Consider the following 21,399-nt stretch of genomic DNA (forward strand, 5'->3'; position numbering starts at 1 on the left):
AGAGTTTCAGTTTTGTCCACATTAAGCTGTAAAGTGTTTTCACTCAGCCATTGTTTGATTTCTAGCAAACAATTGACTAAGCTGTTCAGCCTTTGGGGCTCAGTTGGGTCAAAAGAGCAGTAGAGCTGGATGTCATCAGCAAAAATGTGATAAGAAATATCTGAGGATATTGAGTCATCAAGTAATTAATAGAGAGAAAACGCGTTAAAAGCTTTTAAAAGAACAAAAATTATACGTTGAGTTTTAAATTGATAAAATAATGTGGATGACATTTGATTTTTTATTAAATACTATTAAAGATTATAAAAATATTATTTTGTAAACGGTTCAAAGATTGTTTGTGGGGATCAATTTGCGGATAGATAGATAGATATGTAGATAGATATGTAGATAGATATGTAGATAGATACGTAGATAGATAGATAGATAGATAGATAGATAGATAGATAGATAGATAGATAGATAGATAGATAGATAGATAGATAGATAGATAGATAGATAGATAGATAGATAGATAGATAGATAGATAGATAGATAGATAGATAGATATGTAGATAGATACGTAGATAGATACGTAGATAGATAGATAGATAGATAGATAGATAGATAGATAGATAGATAGATAGATAGATAGATAGATAGATAGATAGGTAGAGAGGTAGATAGATAGATAGATAGATAGATAGATAGATAGATAGATAGATAGATAGATAGATAGATAGATAGATAGATAGATAGATAGATAGATAGATAGATAGATAGATAGATAGATAGATAGATATGTAGATAGATAGATATGTAGATAGATAGATAGATAGATAGATAGATAGATAGATAGATAGATAGATAGATAGATAGATAGATACGTAGATAGATATTTTTTATTTATTATTTTTAATACGAGATTAAAGTCGTACAAAATACTTTATTATGAGATAAAATTGAAGGAAAACAATTCATCACGAGATTAAAGTCGAGGAAAGTAATTTATTATGAGATTAATGTGAGCACATCCGTCAACGTGAGCAACGTTGAGCGTCTTATAAACAGTGACACGAAACGAGTTGGTGACGTCATATCCGCGGTCGCCTTACAGGAATTTGATCTCGTAATGAATATTTTTCTACGACTTTAATCTCGTAATAAAGTATTTTACACAACTTTAATCTCGTAGTAAAAATTTTAAAAATAATCCGTCGTATGTATATAATAATTTCAAAAAAAGAAAAGAAAAAAAAAATATATATTTTTTTTTTAAATTCGAACCCTTCCAATTTAAAATAAAACTTTTGTAAAAACTGTCGATTATTTTAACTAATTCTGATTCCAATAATAATAACAAAATAAACTGAACAGAGCAACGCAGCGTCTGATTGAGTTTGAACACATCACGTGACTTGGTTAAGTATACATTTGCACAATAATATTTATTAAAATATTCGCAGTTTAGATATGAATACAAACACTACAGTTAATTTACTAAATAGTTGATAGAAATGTTGGTTTCACCGGATGACAACCGCGGCTTTTAATTGGCGCTGGTAAACCACGTGATTTCTCAGCACAGGCAGGTGTAGCAGCAGGTGTGGGGAGAAAAATAGTTTCGACTCGTCTTAAAGTCGATGCGAATTCTCCTCTCGCTCGGGACACTCAAACGCCTCCTCACCTCACCTCAGGTAACACACGAACACACAGGTATATTGCGTGCATCAGCACAAACGTCTCTGCACACGTCACGTTTTCCCGCACCTGTGGTTTCACCTGTCAGGACTCCGAGCAGGAACTGGTCCAGCAGGACCTGCGGCATTCCTGCGCCAACACCCGGGGGCGGAACACTCGAGAGCGATCACTTGGTCCAGGATCAGAGATGTTTTACGTGACACTCGTGGGAATTGAACGCATCACGGTGAGTTCTCGTTCATTTTTCTAACCCGAAAGATTTGGTTGTTTTTTTTCACCCCCCCCCCCCCCCCACGTGCGTCGATTAAAGAACTTTAACACATTATGGATAAACTCAGCAAAGATGTCACTCCTGCGTGTTTGCCCGGATATGTCGTCATTTACGCGTCTCTCTCGACCACAGATAAAAGAACTTTATCTCAGGTGACAGTTTCTATATGTATTGGTCGAGGTTTGAGGAACTTTAGAAAGACTTCATTAGCGCCAGGAACCACTGACTGCAACTTCCCCATTCACATCAAAAAGACGGTACCAGACGTATTTTCAAAATAAAAAAATAAACATTTACAAACCATTTGTTGAGAAACTGATCCAGGCTGTAAGTTCTGCTGGTAAAATACAGTATGGGCCCCATAATGCACTGCAACAGTGAAGGCCCTTTCCTTGACGGACTCAAATATAGAAGTATATCATTATTAATCTTTTTAGTTTCAATATACTATTTAATCATTTCAATTTGGAAAGAATTTGATTGAATTATTTATATGTTTTCAAGATTCATTTTTCTTCACATATAGTTGGATTTTGTTTTACTGAAAACGATAAAACATTTTTATCTAAATTCATTTGAATTTATAATAATACTCTTGTGTAATAACACTAACTGAGCTACTGGTCGGGGCCTCGTGTGGCTGAATGTTTGGATTATTAAAAAGATAATTCAACGCTTGAAAAACATGTCAATAAAATCAAATAAAAAGTCAACATTTCTTCTCGTGCGTTACACACTCAAGTTGGCCCCCAAATTAAACTGACAGAAGCGAACACTGACAATGTCTGTTTCAATCTAAAAGCCTCACTTTGGTGCAACTATCTTGTGTCTTGACAACCTTTCCAGGGTGTCCAGTGCTCACTTATCGCTGGAATTTTCTCCAGCGGATCACTGGATTGAATCAGGCGTTGAAGGTCCTTTTTCTGTCTGTTTTCATTTGTGTTTGTCTGATGTCGCCGCCAGATGTTCACCATGTTTTGAAGCGAGGAGATGATCTGAACGTGAAGGAGCTCCAACGGTGAATCGTCAGCATCGGGCTGAGTTCAGGTCAATCCAAATGTTCTCTTTTTGTGTCTTTAAGTTGGATTTAGTTGGTTGAAGTCGACCTGCCTCCTGTTTGAAAGGAAGTGCATCAGCAGGTTTTCTTTATACCTTCAGAATAAAAGCGTTGAGTCAATTAAATGTTTAAATAATCTTTGAAAAACACAACATGATCAGTATCATTATAATATTGAAAGGTTGAAGTTTAGAAAACACTTTTTTTTATCTTCATCATCATCATCATCATCATTTAATGTCATTCTTTTACATTTTTGAATATTTCCAAAATGTTTTATTTATTTTTGATCGATTGGGTTTGATTTTCTGTTTCCTATAATTCATTTATATCGTACCACAAAGTTTATATTGAATGTAAAATACTAAATAAAACATTGTATTTAGATTTTTTTTTTTTTTACATTTTCAGAATGTTTTCTGATTGCAATTATTTCAAAATAAAACAAACCTTTCAATTTAGAAATAAAAAAAAAAGGAAGTGCATCAGCAGGTTTTCTTTATACCTTCAGAATAAAAGCGTTGAGTCAATTAAATGTTTAAATAATCTTTGAAAAACACAACATGATCAGTATCATTATAATATTGAAAGGTTGAAGTTTAGAAAACACTTTTTTTATCTTCATCATCATCATCATCATTTAATGTCATTCTTTTACATTTTTGAATATTTCCAAAATGTTTTATTTATTTTTGATCGATTGAGTTTGATTTTCTGTTTCCTATAATTCATTTATATCGTACCACAGAGTTTATATTGAATGTAAAATACTAAATAAAACATTGTATTTAGATTTTTTTTTTTTTTACATTTTCAGAATGTTTTCTGATTGCAATTATTTCAAAATAAAACAAACCTTTCAATTTAGAAATAAAAAAAAAAAGGAAGTGCATCAGCAGGTTTTCTTTATACCTTCAGAATAAAAGCGTTGAGTCAATTAAATGTTTAAATAATCTTTGAAAAACACAAAACATGATCAGTATCATCATAATATTGAAAGGTTGCAGTTTAGAAAACACTTTTTTTAATCTTCATCATCATTTAATGTCATTCTTTTACATTTTTGAATATTTCAAAAATATTTTATTTATGTTTGATCGATTTAGTTTGATTTTTCTAATTCATATACATCGTACCGAAATCGTTGTATTGGATGTAAAATACAAATATTTCGATTTCTGATTGCAATTATTTCAAAATACTAAAAAAAACCATTGTATTCAGAAAAAAAGGTAAAAAGTATCTAACTCTATGTGTAAATATATATATTACAAATATTTCAATTTCTATTATTATATTTCCAAACAAAACAAACCTTTCAATTTAGAAGAAAAATGCATCAGCAGGTTTGGTTTATTGTCAGATTAAATGAAGCATCTTCTTTCTAAAAGCACTTTGTGAAACTGATCATGTTTTTTTTTGAACCGTTTTCTATTTGCAGCTTTTGCCATCCATCGCCATGACGACGCAGGCTCTGGTGGAGCGTCCACTGACGACGCTCGCGGTCGCGTCGCTGTCGCTGCTCAACCTGCTGCTGCTGCTGCTGCTGTGCGTGATCAAGAAGAAGAGGAGGATGGAGGGAATGTACCGGCCCAGCGCGGAGGAGAAGAAGCAGGTGGTGGCAGCAGGAATGGAAAAGCCGAGTCTTCCGCTTCCTTTACCCAAAGAAGAGCGTCTGATATGACGTCTCTCTTTTTCCTTTTTTTTACTCGGCACACTTTTAACGACTGATGACACGAATGAAGTATTATCCATCTCTCCGCTCTAACATGTATTTTAAACTCTCTCGAATGAAGGCTTTGTTTGTATTTATAACTACTTTTGGAAAATGTTTTGTATTAAAAAATAAAATGTAATAAAGTACGTGTAAATAAACGTGGGAATATCAGGACATTATTTACTGTCATCACTGGCTGGAAAAGAAGTTATAATAAAGTCTTCTTCACGGAGTTCCGCAACATTACCGCCACCTGCTGTTCGAGGTAGCACGGTGCAACCAATGACATTTTGCTGGAATCGTGATATAAACGTCACGTGGGTTTAAGAAAAAAGGACTTTTCGCTCTTGTAAAAGTGATTTAAAATATTTATGGAATCAAAATATGCTGCTGTATTCATCGCTATCAGATATTGAAGGATTGAATTGAACATTTGAAATAAAATAAACTTTTTAAAAAATAATTAAATTCAATTATTCATATGTTAAAATGTTAAGTGTGGTTTATTTATTTTTTTGGAATAATTATATTTGAAAAGTATATTTTCCAATGAAATGTAGTCTTTGAGATTTGAATTTGAATAATTAAAAAATAAATGCTCTGAAGTTAATGTGTTTAAATGATTAGTCTTTTAAATTCAATATAAACATGTTGGTCTAATGGAGTCAGAGCTGAAATATGTCATAATTCGAAAACGATCAACTTTACATTAATATCTACTAATGAAAAAAAAAATTATTTGGAAAAAAACATTTTAATAATTGAAATGACAATATTAAAATATATGTAAAACATTTTTGAAATTATTTTTTAGAGTAAAAAAACAACAAATTCAACATTAAATATAGAAATAATTCCATTTCAATGCTTGAAATCAAATAATTCAACATTTGAAATGTTCTTCTTCTTCACTGTCTTTTGAGACCACTGGAGTTCTCTCCACATAAGAAAGAGTTGACCTGAAAGGTCAAAGGTCATGAATGTTATCCTAAAAGAAGAGTCATTTGACCTCAAACCTCTTCTTCAGTTCAGACACTGTGAGTGGAAGAAGCTCCTTCTCTTCAGCACAGATCCTCGTGTCGCTCTCAGTCGAGCTTCTAGACCTCGACTTGAGAGGGAACTCTGGAGGACTGAAGCTCTCCAGGACTCCAGGAGCGATTCTGGCCTCCTGATGCACCTTCTTGATTCCATGATCTGCTGGAGAAGCTGGAGCTGTGGTGGGTGGACCTTGATTGACACCTGTGTCGTCCTCTTCTTCTTCATGTGCTCTCTCCACTGGCTCTCCTTGCTCCACGTCCTCCAAGGTGTTTACGTTGTCTTCATCCAATTCGCTGTTGTCCTCTGTCCATCTGGTCTCCGGTTTCTGTTCTTCCGGTTTAAACTCCACCTCTTCCTGCGCTCTGGAGCTGTCCAGGTCCACCAGCAGATCTTCCGCATCAGCGTTCCAGCTGTCCATCAAGTCGCTGCTGCTGAGAGAAGCTGTCAAGCTCTCGTGACTCGGGTTGATGGAACCGTTCTTCAAGACACCAGGACACACAGATGAACACGTGCAGCAATAATGCATTAGTACTATTAGTTGTATCATCATCATCTTCATCATCATCATCATCGTCATCATCATCATCATCATCATCCTCATCTTCATCTTCATCTTCAGCTTCATCTTCATCATCATTATCATCCTCATCCGCATCCTCATCATCATCATCATCATCATCATCCTCATCTTCATCTTCATCTTCATCTTCATCTTCATCATCATCTTCATCATCATCATCATCATCATCATCATCTTCATCTTCATCATCTTCATCCTCATCCTCATCCTCATCCTCTTCATCATCATCCTCATCTTCATCTTCATCTTCATCTTCATCCTCATCCTCATCCTCTTCATCCTCATCCTCATCCTCATCCTCTTCATCTTCATCTTTATCTTCATCTTCATCTTCCTCGTCATCTTCATCTTGATCTTCATCTTCATCTTCGTCTTCATCATCATCCTCATCCTCATCCTCTTCATCTTCATCTTCATCTTCATCTTCATCTTCATTCTCATCCTCATCCTCATCCTCTTCATCTTCATCTTCATCCTCATCCTCTTCATCCTCTTCATCTTCATCTTCATCTTCATCTTCATCCTCATCTTCATCTTCATCTTCATCTTCATCTTCATCCTCATCCTCATCTTCATCTTCATCGTCATCCTCATCATCTTTATCTTTATCTTTATCTTTATCTTCATCTTCATCTTCATCTTTATCTTCATCCTCATCCTCATCCTCATCCTCATCCTCATCTTCATCTTCATCTTCATCTTCATCTTCATCTTCATCCTCATCCTCATCCTCTTCATCTTCATCTTCATCTTCATCTTCATCTTCATCTTCATCTTCATCATCTTCATCTTCATACCTTGCTGATGTAGTCGCAGCTGTCAGGTCCAAACAGGTCCAGGCTCCGTGTGCCGTACAGACGCCCGCGGTCATGGGTGGTTCTGCTGCTCAACGTCTCGAAGATCTCCCCGAGTAGATCCATCTCTTCAGGGTCAGAGAGCCGCGAGTCTTCTTCATCTGTGGGACTGGACTCATTCACAGGAGAAGACACAGCACTGGAAAATTCAAGGACATTATGATCATGAATCAGTCAATCAATTCGTTTATCAATCATGAATCCATCCATTTATTTATCCATTCATTGATTTATCCTTTTATCCATGAATCCATCCAACAAACAAGGTTATCTTCAACTAAACATACCCGATCCATGAGACCTCAGAGTCTGAGCTGTTGTTGTCTCGAGAGCCGAGGGACTTGTGAGCTGGCCGGGGAGGACGTGACTGTCGTGAGTGATGAAAACAAAGATTCGATTTTCAAACCATGTGATTTATTTTTACCATCCTCACTTTTGTGTGTTTTTTCCTCACCATCCCAAAGTGTTGCTTGATGGGCATGCGCTCCTGCAGACAGTCGGACTGGGACAGGTGGTTGGACACGGAGCCTCGGCGGTGCAGCTTGTGTTTCTCTTGATGCTTCAGTGTGGATGGATCCTGCCAAAGTCATGTGATGAGCGTGAGGTTTGTGCAGAATGTTAGTCAGAAAATACTGTCTCACCTTGTGTGGGATCAGATTTTTCAAACCAGACTTTCTGAGTTCTCTGGCCTGCAACAAACACACACGTGAAGACTTTGTTATGAGAAGCAACACAAGTGAAAAGCTCTCACCTTCGTGTTGGCTTTCGATCTCATGTTGTGGATAAGAGCTCCGCCCCCTTTCTGTCATTGAAAAAAAACACAAAATAAAACACATTTATGAAACACGTCGGAAACTCACTTTCAGGTTCCCGACAATCTGCTGATAGGATTTGTTCTTTTCTGCAACACAAAAGCAGGAAAGAAAACAGTGAGACTTTCGCCTGCACCACAATTTTGTCAACTTTCCTATCACATAAAATACACACTGATGGACACACACCTGCTGTCTCACGACTATGAATGTCCTCCTCAAACAGGTCGTCTGGTTCCCTCCCTGAGTTTAGAAGATCCAGACGATCATCGATGAACTGAAGAGAGTAGAGAGAAATATGGAAGTAAATCAGAAAATTGAAATGTCGAATTATGGATCTCAGTATTATTTTTTAATGTTGTTTTAAATCGTTAAAAAATGTAATTAAATATTTGAAATTTATATTTTAAGGTTTTTTCTTTTACAATTAAATTAAATAATTTATGGAATAAATATATATTTTTAAATATAAATTATATATAAACATATATATAATTTTAGTATATATATATTATATATACACATATATATTATACATCAATATGTAGTTAAGAAAGCTTATTTTTAATTATTAATGAATTAATTTTTCTAAATATTTCATTTAATTTAAAAAAATATATATTTCATTATATATATATATATATATATATATATATATATATATATATATATATATATATATATATATAATCCTTTTCAAACCATGTGATTTATCAAATATATCAAATATAATATGATGTATGAATAAATACATTATTGAATTCAACTAGTCCAAAAAAAGAAAATGCAATGCTTACGAAACAACAACAACTTTTCAATAACAAAATAAAAATGAAATGTTTGGGAAAGGTACTTACATAAATGCCTGGTGAAATAATAAACATAGCATTTCTGCATACAACAAGTCCAGCAGGGGGCGCTCATGGATGATCATAAGCTTGTAAGTCATTTCTATTTGTAAAGCGTCTACCTGTTTGAAAAACTGAAGATGAACGGCGCTCTGCAGAAACTGTCTGGTGCTCGGTGACTTGCTGCTCAGAAAAAGGTCTTTATTGAACCGAAGTTCACCGTCCTGAGACATATAAAATATCCACAGGTCATATAATTCAGTGTATCAACAGATCTTGTGATGATATGAGACGACAGCTCACAGACCATGGGAGCCTGGAGTGCTTCTCTGTAGCTTCCGAACAGCATGGTCTGAGCTCTCAAGAAGGCCCGCGACACACCACAGCCCGGAGACACGGCCTGACGCTTCAGGTGCGCCTTGAGCACTGTCACCTGGACACAGGTGTGTGAAGACGAGTGGAAGGAAGTCGAATAATGCTGTCAAATACCACTTCTGGAGGGATATTCCTGAGGTCATGAAAAGGCGTCTCCAATGTATTAGTGTCCACATTAAAAGTGACGACTTCCTCCAGACCACGACTGAGCACCCTCTGTAAGAAGGCAGACGTCAAAGGTGTTACGCTGAGTTTTCTTTCTTCCTCGTATTTGTTTGTAAATCACCTCCGACAGACTGGTGTGGACCCCGATTAAATAAGGCATAGGTGCACTGTGAGAGAGGAGCGTGAACAAAGGTACAGGAGTTCAAATTAGAGACTAGTCACTATTTCATACACCAAACATGACATTTACATGGTATAAATAAATCACAATTCTTTATTAACATGACAAACATAATGTTCACATGACAAACATAATGTTCACATGACACAAATAATGTTCACATGACACAAACACTGTTCACATGACAAACATAATGTTCACATGACACAAATAATGTTCACATGACACAAACACTGTTCACATGACAAACATAATGTTCACATGACACAAATAATGTTCACATGACACAAACACTGTTCACATGACAAACATAATGTTCACATGACAAACATAATGTTCACATGACACACATAATGTTCATATGAAACAAATTATGTTCACATGATACAAATAATGTTCACATGACATACATAATGTTCACATGACAAACATAATGTTCACATGAAAAAAACATAATGTTCACATGACACAAACAGTGTTAACATGACACACATAATGTTCACATGACACAAATATTGTTCACACGACAAACATAATGTTCACATGAAACAAATTATGTTCACATGATACAAATAATGTTCACATGACATACATAATGTTCACATGACAAACATAATGTTCACATGAAAAATACATAATGTTCACATGACACAAACACTGTTAACATGACACACATAATGTTCACATGACACAAATATTGTTCACATGACAAACATAATGTTCACATGACACAAATATTGTTCACATGACAAACATAATGTTCACATGACACAAATATTGTTCACATGACAAACATAATGTTCACATGACACAAACACTGTTAACATGACACACATAATGTTCACATGACACAAATAGTGTTCACATGACAAACATAATGTTCACATGACACAAATATTGTTCACATGACACACATAATGTTCACATGACACACATAATGTTCACATGACAAACATAATGTTCACATGACACAAACACTGTTAACATGACACACATAATGTTCACATGACACAAACACTGTTCACATGACAAACATAATGTTCACATGACACAAATATTGTTCACATGACACACATAATGTTCACATGACACACATAATGTTCACATGACAAACATAATGTTCACATGACACACATAATGTTAACATGACACACATAATGTTCACATGACACAAACACTGTTCACATGACAAACATAATGTTCACATGACACAAATAATGTTCACATGATACAAACACTGTTCACATGACAAACATAATGTTCACATGACACAAATAATGTTCACATGACACAAACACTGTTCACATGACAAACATAATGTTCACATGACACAAATAATGTTCACATGACACAAACACTGTTCACATGACAAACATAATGTTCACATGACACACATAATGTTCACATGAAACAAATAATGTTCACATGATACAAATAATGTTCACATGACATACATAATGTTCACATGACAAACATAATGTTCACATGAAAAAAACATAATGTTCACATGACACAAACACTGTTAACATGACACACATAATGTTCACATGACACACATAGTGTTCACATGACAAACATAATGTTCACATGACACAAATATTGTTCACATGACAAACATAATGTTCACATGACACAAACACTGTTAACATGACACACATAATGTTCACATGACACAAACACTGTTCACATGACAAACATAATGTTCACATGACACAAATATTGTTCACATGACACACATAATTCTAATATTGTATGTGAATTATGTATATAAAATAAAGGTTATAGTGATAAAGGTCAGCACATGTAGTTCTCACCAGCAGTAGTCCACAAGGTGAGGAGGAAGGACGGGGATGAAGATGTGTTGCCAGCACATGGGGTAGAGCAGTGCACTGAGTCCGTGCACACAAGACGTGAGCTTGAAAAACATCATAATGCTAATGACCAAACAAAGCCTCTTGATTGACAGGTGAGTTCTTAAGTTGCCAATGAACTCGTCTGCCAGTATCAGTGAATAAAATAGCAGAACTGGCAGTTATTTAGTTCAAACACTGAATGTTTGCACGACAAAACACACACTTCCTGTTTGTACGCCACATGCACAGTTCAGGGATTTCTCAGATGAAAAAGGAGAGAGTAAGCCAAAAAACAACAAACTTTTTAACACACACTTTTTGTGTAAATGTTTCAGTACATAAAAAAGTACTTACGGCGCTCAGTTTACTGGCAAATAAAAGGATCCGTCTCTCAAACAACATACTGGCGTAGAGCCGGAGCAGATTCCCAACGTCCACCGCTACGATCAGCTCCGTCAAGTTCCTCTGAGCGAATGAAATCATCGCACAATCACTCCAAACACACACTCCAATCCTTTCGGACTACACAGCTTGATACCAAATATTCTCGATGAAATTTAACTTAAATAAACAACTTAATACAGTTCTTTAGTGGCACTAGTGTTCCAGAACTCGCACAACACACAAGAAGCCAGAAAAGTTCATTGTGCACCAATCAGAGGGACCAATCTTCAAATAACTTTGGGATCCAGATGGTTTTTCGAGACAAAACCCTTATATGTTTGCTCAAACTTTATCTGAAACTTTATTATTATTATTCTAGAAACAAAGAAGCAAATACAATACTTGTATTCATTGCCTTTTGCTAATACTCTTAAATGAGGTGGTATCCCAGCTACCTGGGGAAAGGGGCGTGGTCCATATAGACCACGCACACATTTATGTAAAATGTATTCTATTTTTCAATTCATTAAATCAATACAAATTTATGCAAAGAGGGATTTTAGTTTTGCTGAACATAAAAAAACACATTTATAGCAACAGGACTTGAATAGTGAAAGTTACACATGAAGTAAACGTTATAGTATTTATTTAAATTAAAGTTGCTTTAATAGGGTTAGGGTAGTCATTAGGGCTAGGGTTACAGTTAGGGGTAGGGTTACGGTTAGGGTTAGGGGTTACTGCAAAAAGAAAGAAGGATGAATGACACAAGGATATTTGTGAATAGAGACCTACATTTTCAGGAATGGAAGGAAGACTCCTGGGATCTGGAGCGATAAAGTATGGAACCTGAAAATATTAATTACAGCGTTACAATCAATTGGTTTTCATTTAAAGTTTCCTTTTTTTCAAAAGTGATGATTAATCAAACAAAGCAAACAAAGCAGGAAAGGGAAAAGCAACTACTCGATCCTTAAAATCGACTTATTTTTTCGTCCGAGCCCCGGCAACCGACCTCGTCTTCCTTTATATCAAGTTCCTTACTTTCTGATCCGTTCGACCAATCAGAGCAAAGATCCAGCATCAAAGAAAGAATAAAAAGCGGAAGCAAGATAATGTTCAGGTCGCTTGATACAATTTTGAATGAAGAAATCTTAAAGGGAAATCATCAAGGTTAAGTTTGATTCGTCCGAAAAGGTTTTTGTCAGATTCTTTTTGTTAGTCCCTGCGGGACTCACCCCCTCCTGTCCCCCCAGGTGTCCAGCAGGACGGGACCCCGCTATGATCCCCGAGAGCTGCTCTCCCTCAGAGAGAAAACCACAGCAAGCTTACCACCGACAGAAAACCACGTTAAAGTAAAGAGATTCATTTTGCTCCGTTAAGTTAAGCAGACTTTTACCATCTTGAGAGTGACGGATCCGGCGGGCAGAGGGACGGGCTGCTGGTACAGAGCAGTCAGCAGGAGTTTCAACTCGTTCGTCTGGACGGAAAACAGGTTTTATCATTCATTGTTGACACGTTTTTTAAGTGTAGAATTCCTTTTTTTTTTAAATAATAATTGAACCTAAAAAAAATAAAATGAAAGATGTTTTATAAATGCAAATATAATAGATTTGAAGTTCAATATAAAATGGCAACACTTTTATAATTAATTTCAAAGGCTTCAAAATGATTATATTTATTTAAATATTTAAATAACCTTTAAATTCAACTATTCAACAAAAAAAACTTTTGGAATTAAATTATTAAATTATTATCACTTAATTATCTTAACTTTATTACATTATATATGGGATTATTATCATGGTAAACAAGATTTTCATGTCAGTGGGCGGAGCTTAAGATCCTTTTCTAATGTCAATATTTCAATGAAAAGATAGTTTTGAACAAGCACACACTGATGATACAATAGAGTCACACATCTATTCAGAGACATCAGTTTTTCCTTTAAAAGACACCAAAAACCCACAAATGATTGAGTAGTAAAATTCAACAATTTATATGCTTCCCTATATTTATTCAATTTATGAGACGTACCTGTCCTTTCGTCAGGTTATCCGCCAGGTTGTTGAGGAGTTTATAAAAAACCTCAAACCAAGGAAGGCAGCTGTTCAGCAGAATTGTTATTAACAGGGATATTTACCAAACAGAAAGATTTCAATTGTGATGTCTGGGTCGAGTACCTGACGATACACAAGCAAGTGTGTGTGCTGCTGGCTAGACGGCAGAAGCCGAAGCGCTGGTGACCCTCCAGGTCCGTCAGGACGAAAGTAAAGTGCTGCACGGCGACGACATCCTTCACACTTGAAAATAATGTAAGACGTCAGATTTCAGACCCCGATGATCACGTCAACACTTTCCTTTACATAAAAAAGAATCCAGTGGAGAAAATATGATCATCCTTTCTCTCAGGGCAGACCTGGACAAAGTGCGGCTGTATTGTTGGCCCTTGTAATGTCAAAGTATAATCATGTATAAATGGTTCTAATGTATTAAAAAATGTAATTTGTATTTATTATTAATTTACATATTCACATAACCTCCTTTTTGTGTGTAATTCTTCGAATATATTTTAATCCCTCAAAACATTTTTTTCAAGTTAATTGAAGAAATGTTTTGAATAACAACAATAAACAAGAATAAAATTGCAGCTTATTTATCTTAATAAATGTCATGGCCTAATGACGCATGTCTTTCTTTTTAGGGATTTTTTCGTCTTTCTTTTTGCTTGACGGCCCTTAACAACATTCACAGATTTTAATGTGGCCCTCGAAGAATTTGAATTGCCCACGCCTGTCTTAGAGCTTTATTGTGACGTGTTTTTCAGCTAGAAATGGGATTGGCAACTAGGGCTAGGGTAATTATTAGGGCAGTTAGGGCTAGGGTTAGAGTTAGGGCTTGTGTTACAGTTACGGCTAGGGTTATGGTTAGGGTTAGGGTTATCCTTGGCGCTAGGTTTGCAGTTAGGGTTAGGGCTAAGGTTAGGGTTATCATTAGGGCTAGGGTTACAGTTAGGGGTGGGGTTACGGTTAGGGTTAGGGTTACAGTTATGGGTAAGGTTAAGGCTAGGGCTAGGGTTACAGTTAGGGGTAGGGTTACGGTATAGGTAGGGTTAGGGCTAGGTTACCATTAGGACTATGGTTACGGTCAGGGTTAGCTTTAGAGTTAGAGAAAGGCTATGGCTCGGATTAAAAAAGAACAATTGAATAAAATAGTTCTTTAAAAGAGATTTAAAAAATCTTCAAAAGGTTAAAATTCAGGTTGAAATTCTTGTTTAGGGTTTGGTCAGTTGCATGGTTTTTAGGCATGTTCATGTGCTAAAAAAATACGAATATAACGTGTTTATCCTGCTCACTCTAAGGCAGCTGGATACCAGAATTCCTCATGTATTCTTCCAGTTTAAGTTTGATATGTACTTAATACACGTCACATACAAACTCACCATTGCATGTCGTAAGGGAAGCAGAAACTGGGGATTGTTTGGTTGGACTCCTGGAAAAGAAGCCATTCCATTCAAAACAAGATCTACTAGGAGGGTTGAATTGAAATGTTGCAGTTCAAACCTCATCACTGGAGTCCTCCGGAAACTGAAATTTCACTTGTGGATCTGTGGTCATTCAGGAATAGATGCCAGAATTTAAAGATAGAAGATAAACTTTTCCTTTTTTTTCCCTGACGATTCACAGTTGTTGGTTGCTTTCCATGGTTAAAGTTAACCATAGAAAGCTCAACAGGAAGTAGGAAGAACTCGCAATAAATATTGTTAAGACACATTGACACAAGATTTTTAAGGTCAGAAAAGGGACAATGAAACGATCACCTCTGTCTTTGGCGAGTGGGGAAGAAGCTTCGAAGAACCAGTTGAATGTTCGCTCTGGGTTTTTTCTTACAGGAAGACATTAGATTAGATTTTTATTCTATATATAGTCCTGTAAAGTAATTCCACACATTTATTATTAGATCTATGTATATATATATATATATATATATATATATGCCTAAGAAAAGTTTAGCTCTGCAGCAGCATCGTCCGCTGGCTTTGACAACATTTAAGAAGATACATTTTGCACAATCGATACAGGAAGCTACTTGTGCGGCGCCGAGAGGAAGTGACAAACACCACAAGAACAGATGATGACGCTCGCTGGTGATCAAAATGGAAAGAATATCAAACTAATAGAAGTGTACCTCAGTCTAGTGCCCATGATGGCCCGGTGTGTCCATGTGTGGGGGTGGAGGTCTCTGGGGGTGTTGGACAGAAGCAGCAGAAGGATCTGAAGTCTGCTCACTCAGCGTCAGAGTGGAGACACTTCCTGCTTCTGCTCTGCTTTGTGTCAAAGTAAACGTGACGCTGGTTCTAACACGACTGCTTTGAATTTTGAAGTTTTTTTTAGATTATTTTATATGGAAGTGTATCAGTGCATCAGAATTTTGGTTAATACTTGATTTCTTTTAAACGTTGAATTAAAAATTATTATATATATTTTAAAAATAATTTAATACATTTATTTTATTTTTCAATTATTGATATTTTTAGCTCAGCTTAGGAGTTTGAGATTCTCGTTCCAATAATAGTAATAAATAAAGTATTCTTAATAACATCAAATAACAACATTAGTTATTAAATAAAAGCATTGTTACGAATAATTTTTTTTTTTAATTTAGCAAATATAAATAAATATGATTGAAAAAGACTAACTTCAATAAGAGATAACTGTTCCAAGTATTCAAAAACTTTAAAAAAAAAAACGATTGAATCAACTATTATTATTAATAATATTACTATTTTTTGGATAAACGCAAAAAAAAAAAATGCAAATTTAAAATAAAGAAATAAATCTACCTTCATAGTGTAGAAGGGCCATTATTTACTCGCAATACTTGGTATTTTTTGATAAGATCCATTTACATTTTAGATTTTCCACCTCGTTGGACCAGAATTATATCTAGAATGTCTGAATCCAATTTCCTTTATTTGAGGTGTTTTGTGACAGTAACTTTTTCATAAAGTTGAACATGAAGACAAAAGAGGGTTCAGACATTCGTAGTCTGTTCACAACACGTTTATTTCTATGTCAGTCACAGGAGGCAAAGATGTCAATTGAAAAGCGTGAACATTAAAATACTTGGTCCTGGCGTAAGAATATTACATGAAGATGAACGGAAGGGTCACGGGATGTCTTAGCTACCTCTAAGTGACCTGGTCTGGTGGGGAAGATGAGGCGTGAAGAGCCGAGTGAGACGTGAGAGGAGGGAGATGTGGTGCTGTGGGAAGTAGAGTGGAGCAGATCGGGGGTTTGGTGAGTGGACTTAAATGGAGTGGCGACAGAGGAGCTGAGACTTAGGCCCCTTCCTCATCGCCCTCCTCTTCAAACTCGCCCTCCTCAGCGGTGGCGTCCTGATACTGCTGGTACTCGGACACCAGGTCGTTCATGTTGCTCTCCGCCTCGGTGAACTCCATCTCATCCATGCCCTCGCCAGTGTACCAGTGGAGGAAAGCCTTGCGGCGGAACATGGCAGTGAACTGCTCGGAGATGCGCTTGAAGAGCTCCTGGATGGCCGTGCTGTTGCCGATGAAGGTGGCGGCCATCTTGAGGCCGCGTGGGGGGATGTCGCACACGGCGGTCTTCACATTGTTGGGGATCCACTCCACGAAGTAGCTGCTGTTCTTGTTCTGTACGTTCAGCATCTGCTCGTCCACCTCCTTCATGGACATGCGGCCGCGGAACACGGCCGCCACAGTCAGGTAGCGGCCGTGGCGCGGGTCGCAGGCGGCCATCATGTTCTTGGCGTCGAACATCTGTTGGGTGAGCTCAGGGACGGAGAGGGCGCGGTACTGCTGGCTGCCACGACTGGTGAGCGGGGCGAAGCCGGGCATGAAGAAGTGCAGACGTGGGAAGGGAACCATGTTGACGGCCAGTTTACGAAGGTCAGCGTTGAGTTGGCCGGGGAAGCGCAGGCATGTAGTCACGCCGCTCATGGTTGCGGAGACCAGGTGGTTAAGGTCTCCGTAGGTGGGAGTGGTGAGTTTGAGGGTGCGGAAGCAGATGTCATACAAAGCCTCATTGTCAATGCAGTAGGTCTCGTCAGTGTTCTCAACAAGCTGGTGGACAGACAGCGTGGCATTGTACGGTTCCACCACTGTGTCTGAGACCTGTTGGGACGAACATAATACTTCTTAAAAAAACATTTTTACAAGATGCTCCTGAGTCTCTGCCTCACTGTATACCTGACTGACATCCTAAGGTGTCATTCCATTGGAAGCTTAGTAATGACTGGCATGTTTTTCAGTCTATAAGGCTTAGAACAGATTACTACGCATACTTTGTTCAACTGCATGACTGATAGCTGTAGTATGGCTTCTGAGTATTACTTTAAGTATGAAGCTTTTTAGTATTATTCTAGGAGGCTCTAGCTTTGTGGTGTGGCCTACCCTTGTGGAGTAATACCAAGAAGCCTCATGAAGTAGTATAACAAAGCCTTTTGGAGTGATTCTATGTACCCTTGTGGAGTTATACTACAGAGCCTCCTGAAGTAATATTACAAAGCCTTGCAGAGTAATTCTAGGAAGACTTGCGATGCTCAATAATACATTATATGTTATACAAAAGTGCACAGAAGATTTTTGAATTTAAGGATTTAAAGAGCTCCTTATCAACAGAAAAAGTCGGAAGTTTTTTCTCTGCTACACTTCTAGTTTCTATGTAGTCATTGAGATCACCATACCTTGGGAGAAGGCACCACACTGAAGGTGTTCATGATACGGTCTGGGTATTCCTCACGGATCTTGCTGATCAGCAGGGTTCCCATACCGGAACCGGTGCCTCCACCCAGCGAGTGCGTGAGCTGGAATCCCTGAAGGCAGTCACAGCTCTCAGCCTCCTTCCTGACGACGTCTAAGACCGAGTCCACCAACTCAGCTCCCTCTGTGTAGTGACCCTTAGCCCAGTTGTTGCCGGCCCCGCTCTGACCTAGAATGAAAGGGCTTGTCAAGCTACCAGCGGAATCTTAATCGGTTATTTCTGTCAGTTTCACCGACCAAAGACAAAGTTATCAGGCCTGAAGATCTGTCCAAATGGGCCAGAGCGCACAGAGTCCATAGTGCCAGGCTCCAGATCCACCAGGATTGCCCGGGGCACGTACTTCCCACCTTAAGGGATTCAACAATTTGAGTTAAAAAAAATAAACATTTTGGGATATTCATGAATGATAAATAATATTTAGTGGGTTCTCACCAGAAGCTTCATTGTAGTAGACATTGATTCTGTCCAGCTGCAGGTCACTGTCTCCGTGGTAGGATCCTGTCGGGTCGATGCCGTGCTCATCGCTGATCACCTCCCAAAACTACACAGCATCAAAGAAACCGATAGCTTAGCATGGTTAGCACAGTGACCTGGTTAGTCACATGTTTGTCTCTCCACACATTGTGTCCATTAAGGATCAAACTTCTTGCTCAACGGTCCTTAAACCTCAACCGGAGTAGAGTGGAATTATTCCAGTGAAGTTTTTGGTTTCTTATCATAGCAAAAGTTTAGATTTGTGTTCACTGCCTGCATGCAAACACGTCTGTATGACGTAACCGTAAGTTTATTTTGTAAGTTAACATCCTTAACGGAATAATTATTCAAATAGAATTACTTAAGTGCTCTGATGGGATGACATTTCAGTTTAACCACAGTAACGTAGCATCACATTAGGACCTATGATAGATGAATGCTTCCTAAATCAGGATAGTGTCTGAAAACATTGCTGTCATGAGAGAACAAAGAACAATATCGAATTACAGGAAAAAAATGCGTTTTTTCTTAGATTTTCTTTATGTTGTAAACTGCGACGCAGAGTTCTGTACTGGTGCAATTTGTGTTTAACATGGCATTGCCTGGGTAAATAAAAATGTATAAATTACTTGAATATGAATTAATTAATACAGGAATAAAAAATAAAGAAATAATTATTTAATTTCTAAATATTGTGTAATTTTAATTTGATTATTTCAATGTTATATGTCACTTTAATGCACAAGTCACCTATGTTATCGTTGTATTGATCAATCTTATTTAATTTAATTTATACCTATTTAATTGACTCCATCTTATACTATATCCAATAACAAAATATTGTGTAATATTTTTATGCTGATGCTGACAATGACAAAAGAAGATGTAAAAAAAATAAAACAAAAGAATGAGGCAGGGTAAGGAGAGAAGGGAGTCTTACATTTTCCAGCTGGAATTATGAAAATAATCTTTATTTAATATGTATTAAACACTGTCTAAATATCCTTTAGCCGTTTGAATCTTCACGGGGGTCTTTCACCCCCCCAATACAATTGTGGAAATGAGCTGTAGCTATGGAAATATCTGTTACTTTTTATTTAAATTGGATGCACTTGAATTTTCCTGGAGGCCTTCTGCCCTTCATTCTCATTCAAAATCGTCAAAATGAGGTGAGATTCTGGAGAATATCATCTCTTCTTACAGCCTTTTTTTTTTTTAATTGGATGTGTTTTAATTACATTTATTATAAAAAAATGTTTTAAATGATTCATTTTCCAGAAGAGTTAATGAAATATAGCAACACATATTTCTACTGCGATGGATTCTTGAACATCGTCATGTGTTAGGAAGAAGCTGAGGGTGTGGTGAGAGTCACACTCTTCTGTTTTATCCTGTCATTACTTGCTTATTGATCCATCGATCGCTTCGATCAGCCTCCAGGATCAGAAAGAATCAAAGGATCATACTTTGTCTTTCATGTGAAATAATCTTTGCATCGTGATGTTTATTTATAGCCCTTTTTTTTTTTTTCCTGTCCCGGGGGATGTTTTTTTCTGATCATGTGCACGACAGTCCGTCGCCTCTTCAGGGCCTCGCTCTTCGTGCCACACCCCTTTTCTCGCACTCAGACGGCCGTGCACGCCCGCACACACACAGGGCGAGCCTGACGCGGACAGACAGGGATGTCTCTCTCACACACATGATGCCATTGTCTCGCTCACACAACCTCCCTCCGTTGACCCACTTCTCTCCCGCACACACACACACACTTCACGCTGAAACAACACTTCGGATTGTTACACGCACGCCAGTGACGTGCAAACGTGCACCAAAAATCTCACCTTTGCTCCGATCTGGTTCCCGCACTGTCCGGCCTGCAGGTGAACGATTTCGCGCATTCTGGCGGTTGTTTGTTTTTTTCAGGAAATTTTGAGAAACTAGTGGAAGGTTGGCGTGAGTCCGGCTCGTCTGCGGCAGTACCGGTCCCTGTGGCTCCTGGATCGGACTGGGAAAATGGCGGAGGAGAAGATGGTTTCTGCAGGGTCCTCCCTGAATCTGCGCATGCCCAGTGAGTCCAAGTGCTGCAGCATTACGTCATCTCCATGGCAACCAGGACCGGGATCAGCCGGAAATTCGGGCCGTCTGGAATAAACCGGCTGTGTCTCCAGGAATGACACAGAAGATATTTGATGAAGGGTTCATGGAGGTGATCGATGAGCTGATCAGTGTATCGATCATTCTCATCGAGAGACGATCAGTTGAACAACAGTTTCATGTCATACATGTGGTGACAGTTGTTGGAAGAATACG

At 37.5% G+C, this 21,399-nt stretch overlaps 2 protein-coding genes and 1 long non-coding RNA gene across 4 annotated transcripts; 1 reads left to right on the forward strand and 2 right to left on the reverse strand.

The window, feature by feature from the left end:
- The first annotated feature begins 1,446 nt into the window (after positions 1 to 1,446).
- On the forward strand, positions 1,447 to 2,998 carry LOC148089615 (uncharacterized). The gene is made up of 3 exons (XR_015710539.1): positions 1,447 to 1,676; positions 1,769 to 1,906; positions 2,915 to 2,998. It is a non-coding gene; the product is annotated as an uncharacterized LOC148089615 (long non-coding RNA).
- Positions 2,999 to 5,602: 2,604 nt separating this feature from the next.
- Positions 5,603 to 16,127, reverse strand: dennd1c (DENN domain containing 1C). 2 transcript variants are annotated; one of them, XM_087808568.1, is made up of 23 exons: positions 16,001 to 16,127; positions 15,633 to 15,697; positions 15,376 to 15,419; positions 15,255 to 15,304; positions 13,996 to 14,115; positions 13,850 to 13,919; positions 13,212 to 13,292; positions 13,051 to 13,116; positions 12,608 to 12,661; positions 11,786 to 11,896; positions 11,393 to 11,493; positions 9,519 to 9,564; positions 9,347 to 9,448; positions 9,165 to 9,290; positions 8,980 to 9,081; positions 8,199 to 8,286; positions 8,058 to 8,098; positions 7,949 to 7,999; positions 7,839 to 7,886; positions 7,652 to 7,774; positions 7,485 to 7,564; positions 7,141 to 7,336; positions 5,603 to 6,241 (listed from the first exon to the last, which is right to left on the reverse strand). In XM_087808568.1, exons 1-23 carry the CDS (start codon positions 16,015 to 16,017, stop codon positions 5,726 to 5,728), a joined length of 2,298 nt encoding a protein of 765 aa, XP_087664694.1. In that variant the 5' UTR covers positions 16,018 to 16,127; the 3' UTR covers positions 5,603 to 5,725. The 2 variants fall into 2 exon arrangements, with proteins under 2 accessions (XP_087664694.1, XP_087664701.1); XM_087808575.1 differs by lacking the exon at positions 13,051 to 13,116.
- Positions 16,128 to 16,857: 730 nt separating this feature from the next.
- Positions 16,858 to 21,101, reverse strand: LOC148089617 (tubulin beta-4B chain-like). Its single transcript, XM_087808587.1, has 5 exons — positions 20,931 to 21,101; positions 19,048 to 19,156; positions 18,852 to 18,962; positions 18,539 to 18,783; positions 16,858 to 17,966 (listed from the first exon to the last, which is right to left on the reverse strand). Exons 1-5 carry the CDS (start codon positions 20,985 to 20,987, stop codon positions 17,154 to 17,156), a joined length of 1,335 nt encoding a protein of 444 aa, XP_087664713.1. The 5' UTR covers positions 20,988 to 21,101; the 3' UTR covers positions 16,858 to 17,153.
- Between the last annotated feature and the right edge of the window lie 298 nt (positions 21,102 to 21,399).

The sequence above is a fragment of the Callionymus lyra genome, chromosome 1 (genome assembly GCF_982586985.1).
Source record: "Callionymus lyra chromosome 1, fCalLyr1.hap1.1, whole genome shotgun sequence".
NCBI lineage: Eukaryota > Metazoa > Chordata > Actinopteri > Syngnathiformes > Callionymidae > Callionymus > Callionymus lyra.

Coding starts and splice junctions, on each gene's coding strand:
- dennd1c (XM_087808568.1), bottom strand. Junction 12,662..13,050: donor ACCTGGGGGGACAGGAGGGG/GTGAGTCCCGCA, acceptor TAATATTTTCAG/GTTCCATACTTTATCGCTCC. Junction 8,000..8,057: donor AGATTGTCGGGAACCTGAAA/GTGAGTTTCCGA, acceptor TTTCAATGACAG/AAAGGGGGCGGAGCTCTTAT.
- LOC148089617 (XM_087808587.1), bottom strand. CDS start 20,987: ATGCGCGAAATCGTTCACCTGCAGGCCGGACAGTGCGGGAACCAGATC. Junction 19,157..20,930: donor GGAACCAGATCGGAGCAAAG/GTGAGATTTTTG, acceptor GATGCTGTGTAG/TTTTGGGAGGTGATCAGCGA. Junction 18,784..18,851: donor GCCTGATAACTTTGTCTTTG/GTCGGTGAAACT, acceptor CTTTCATTCTAG/GTCAGAGCGGGGCCGGCAAC.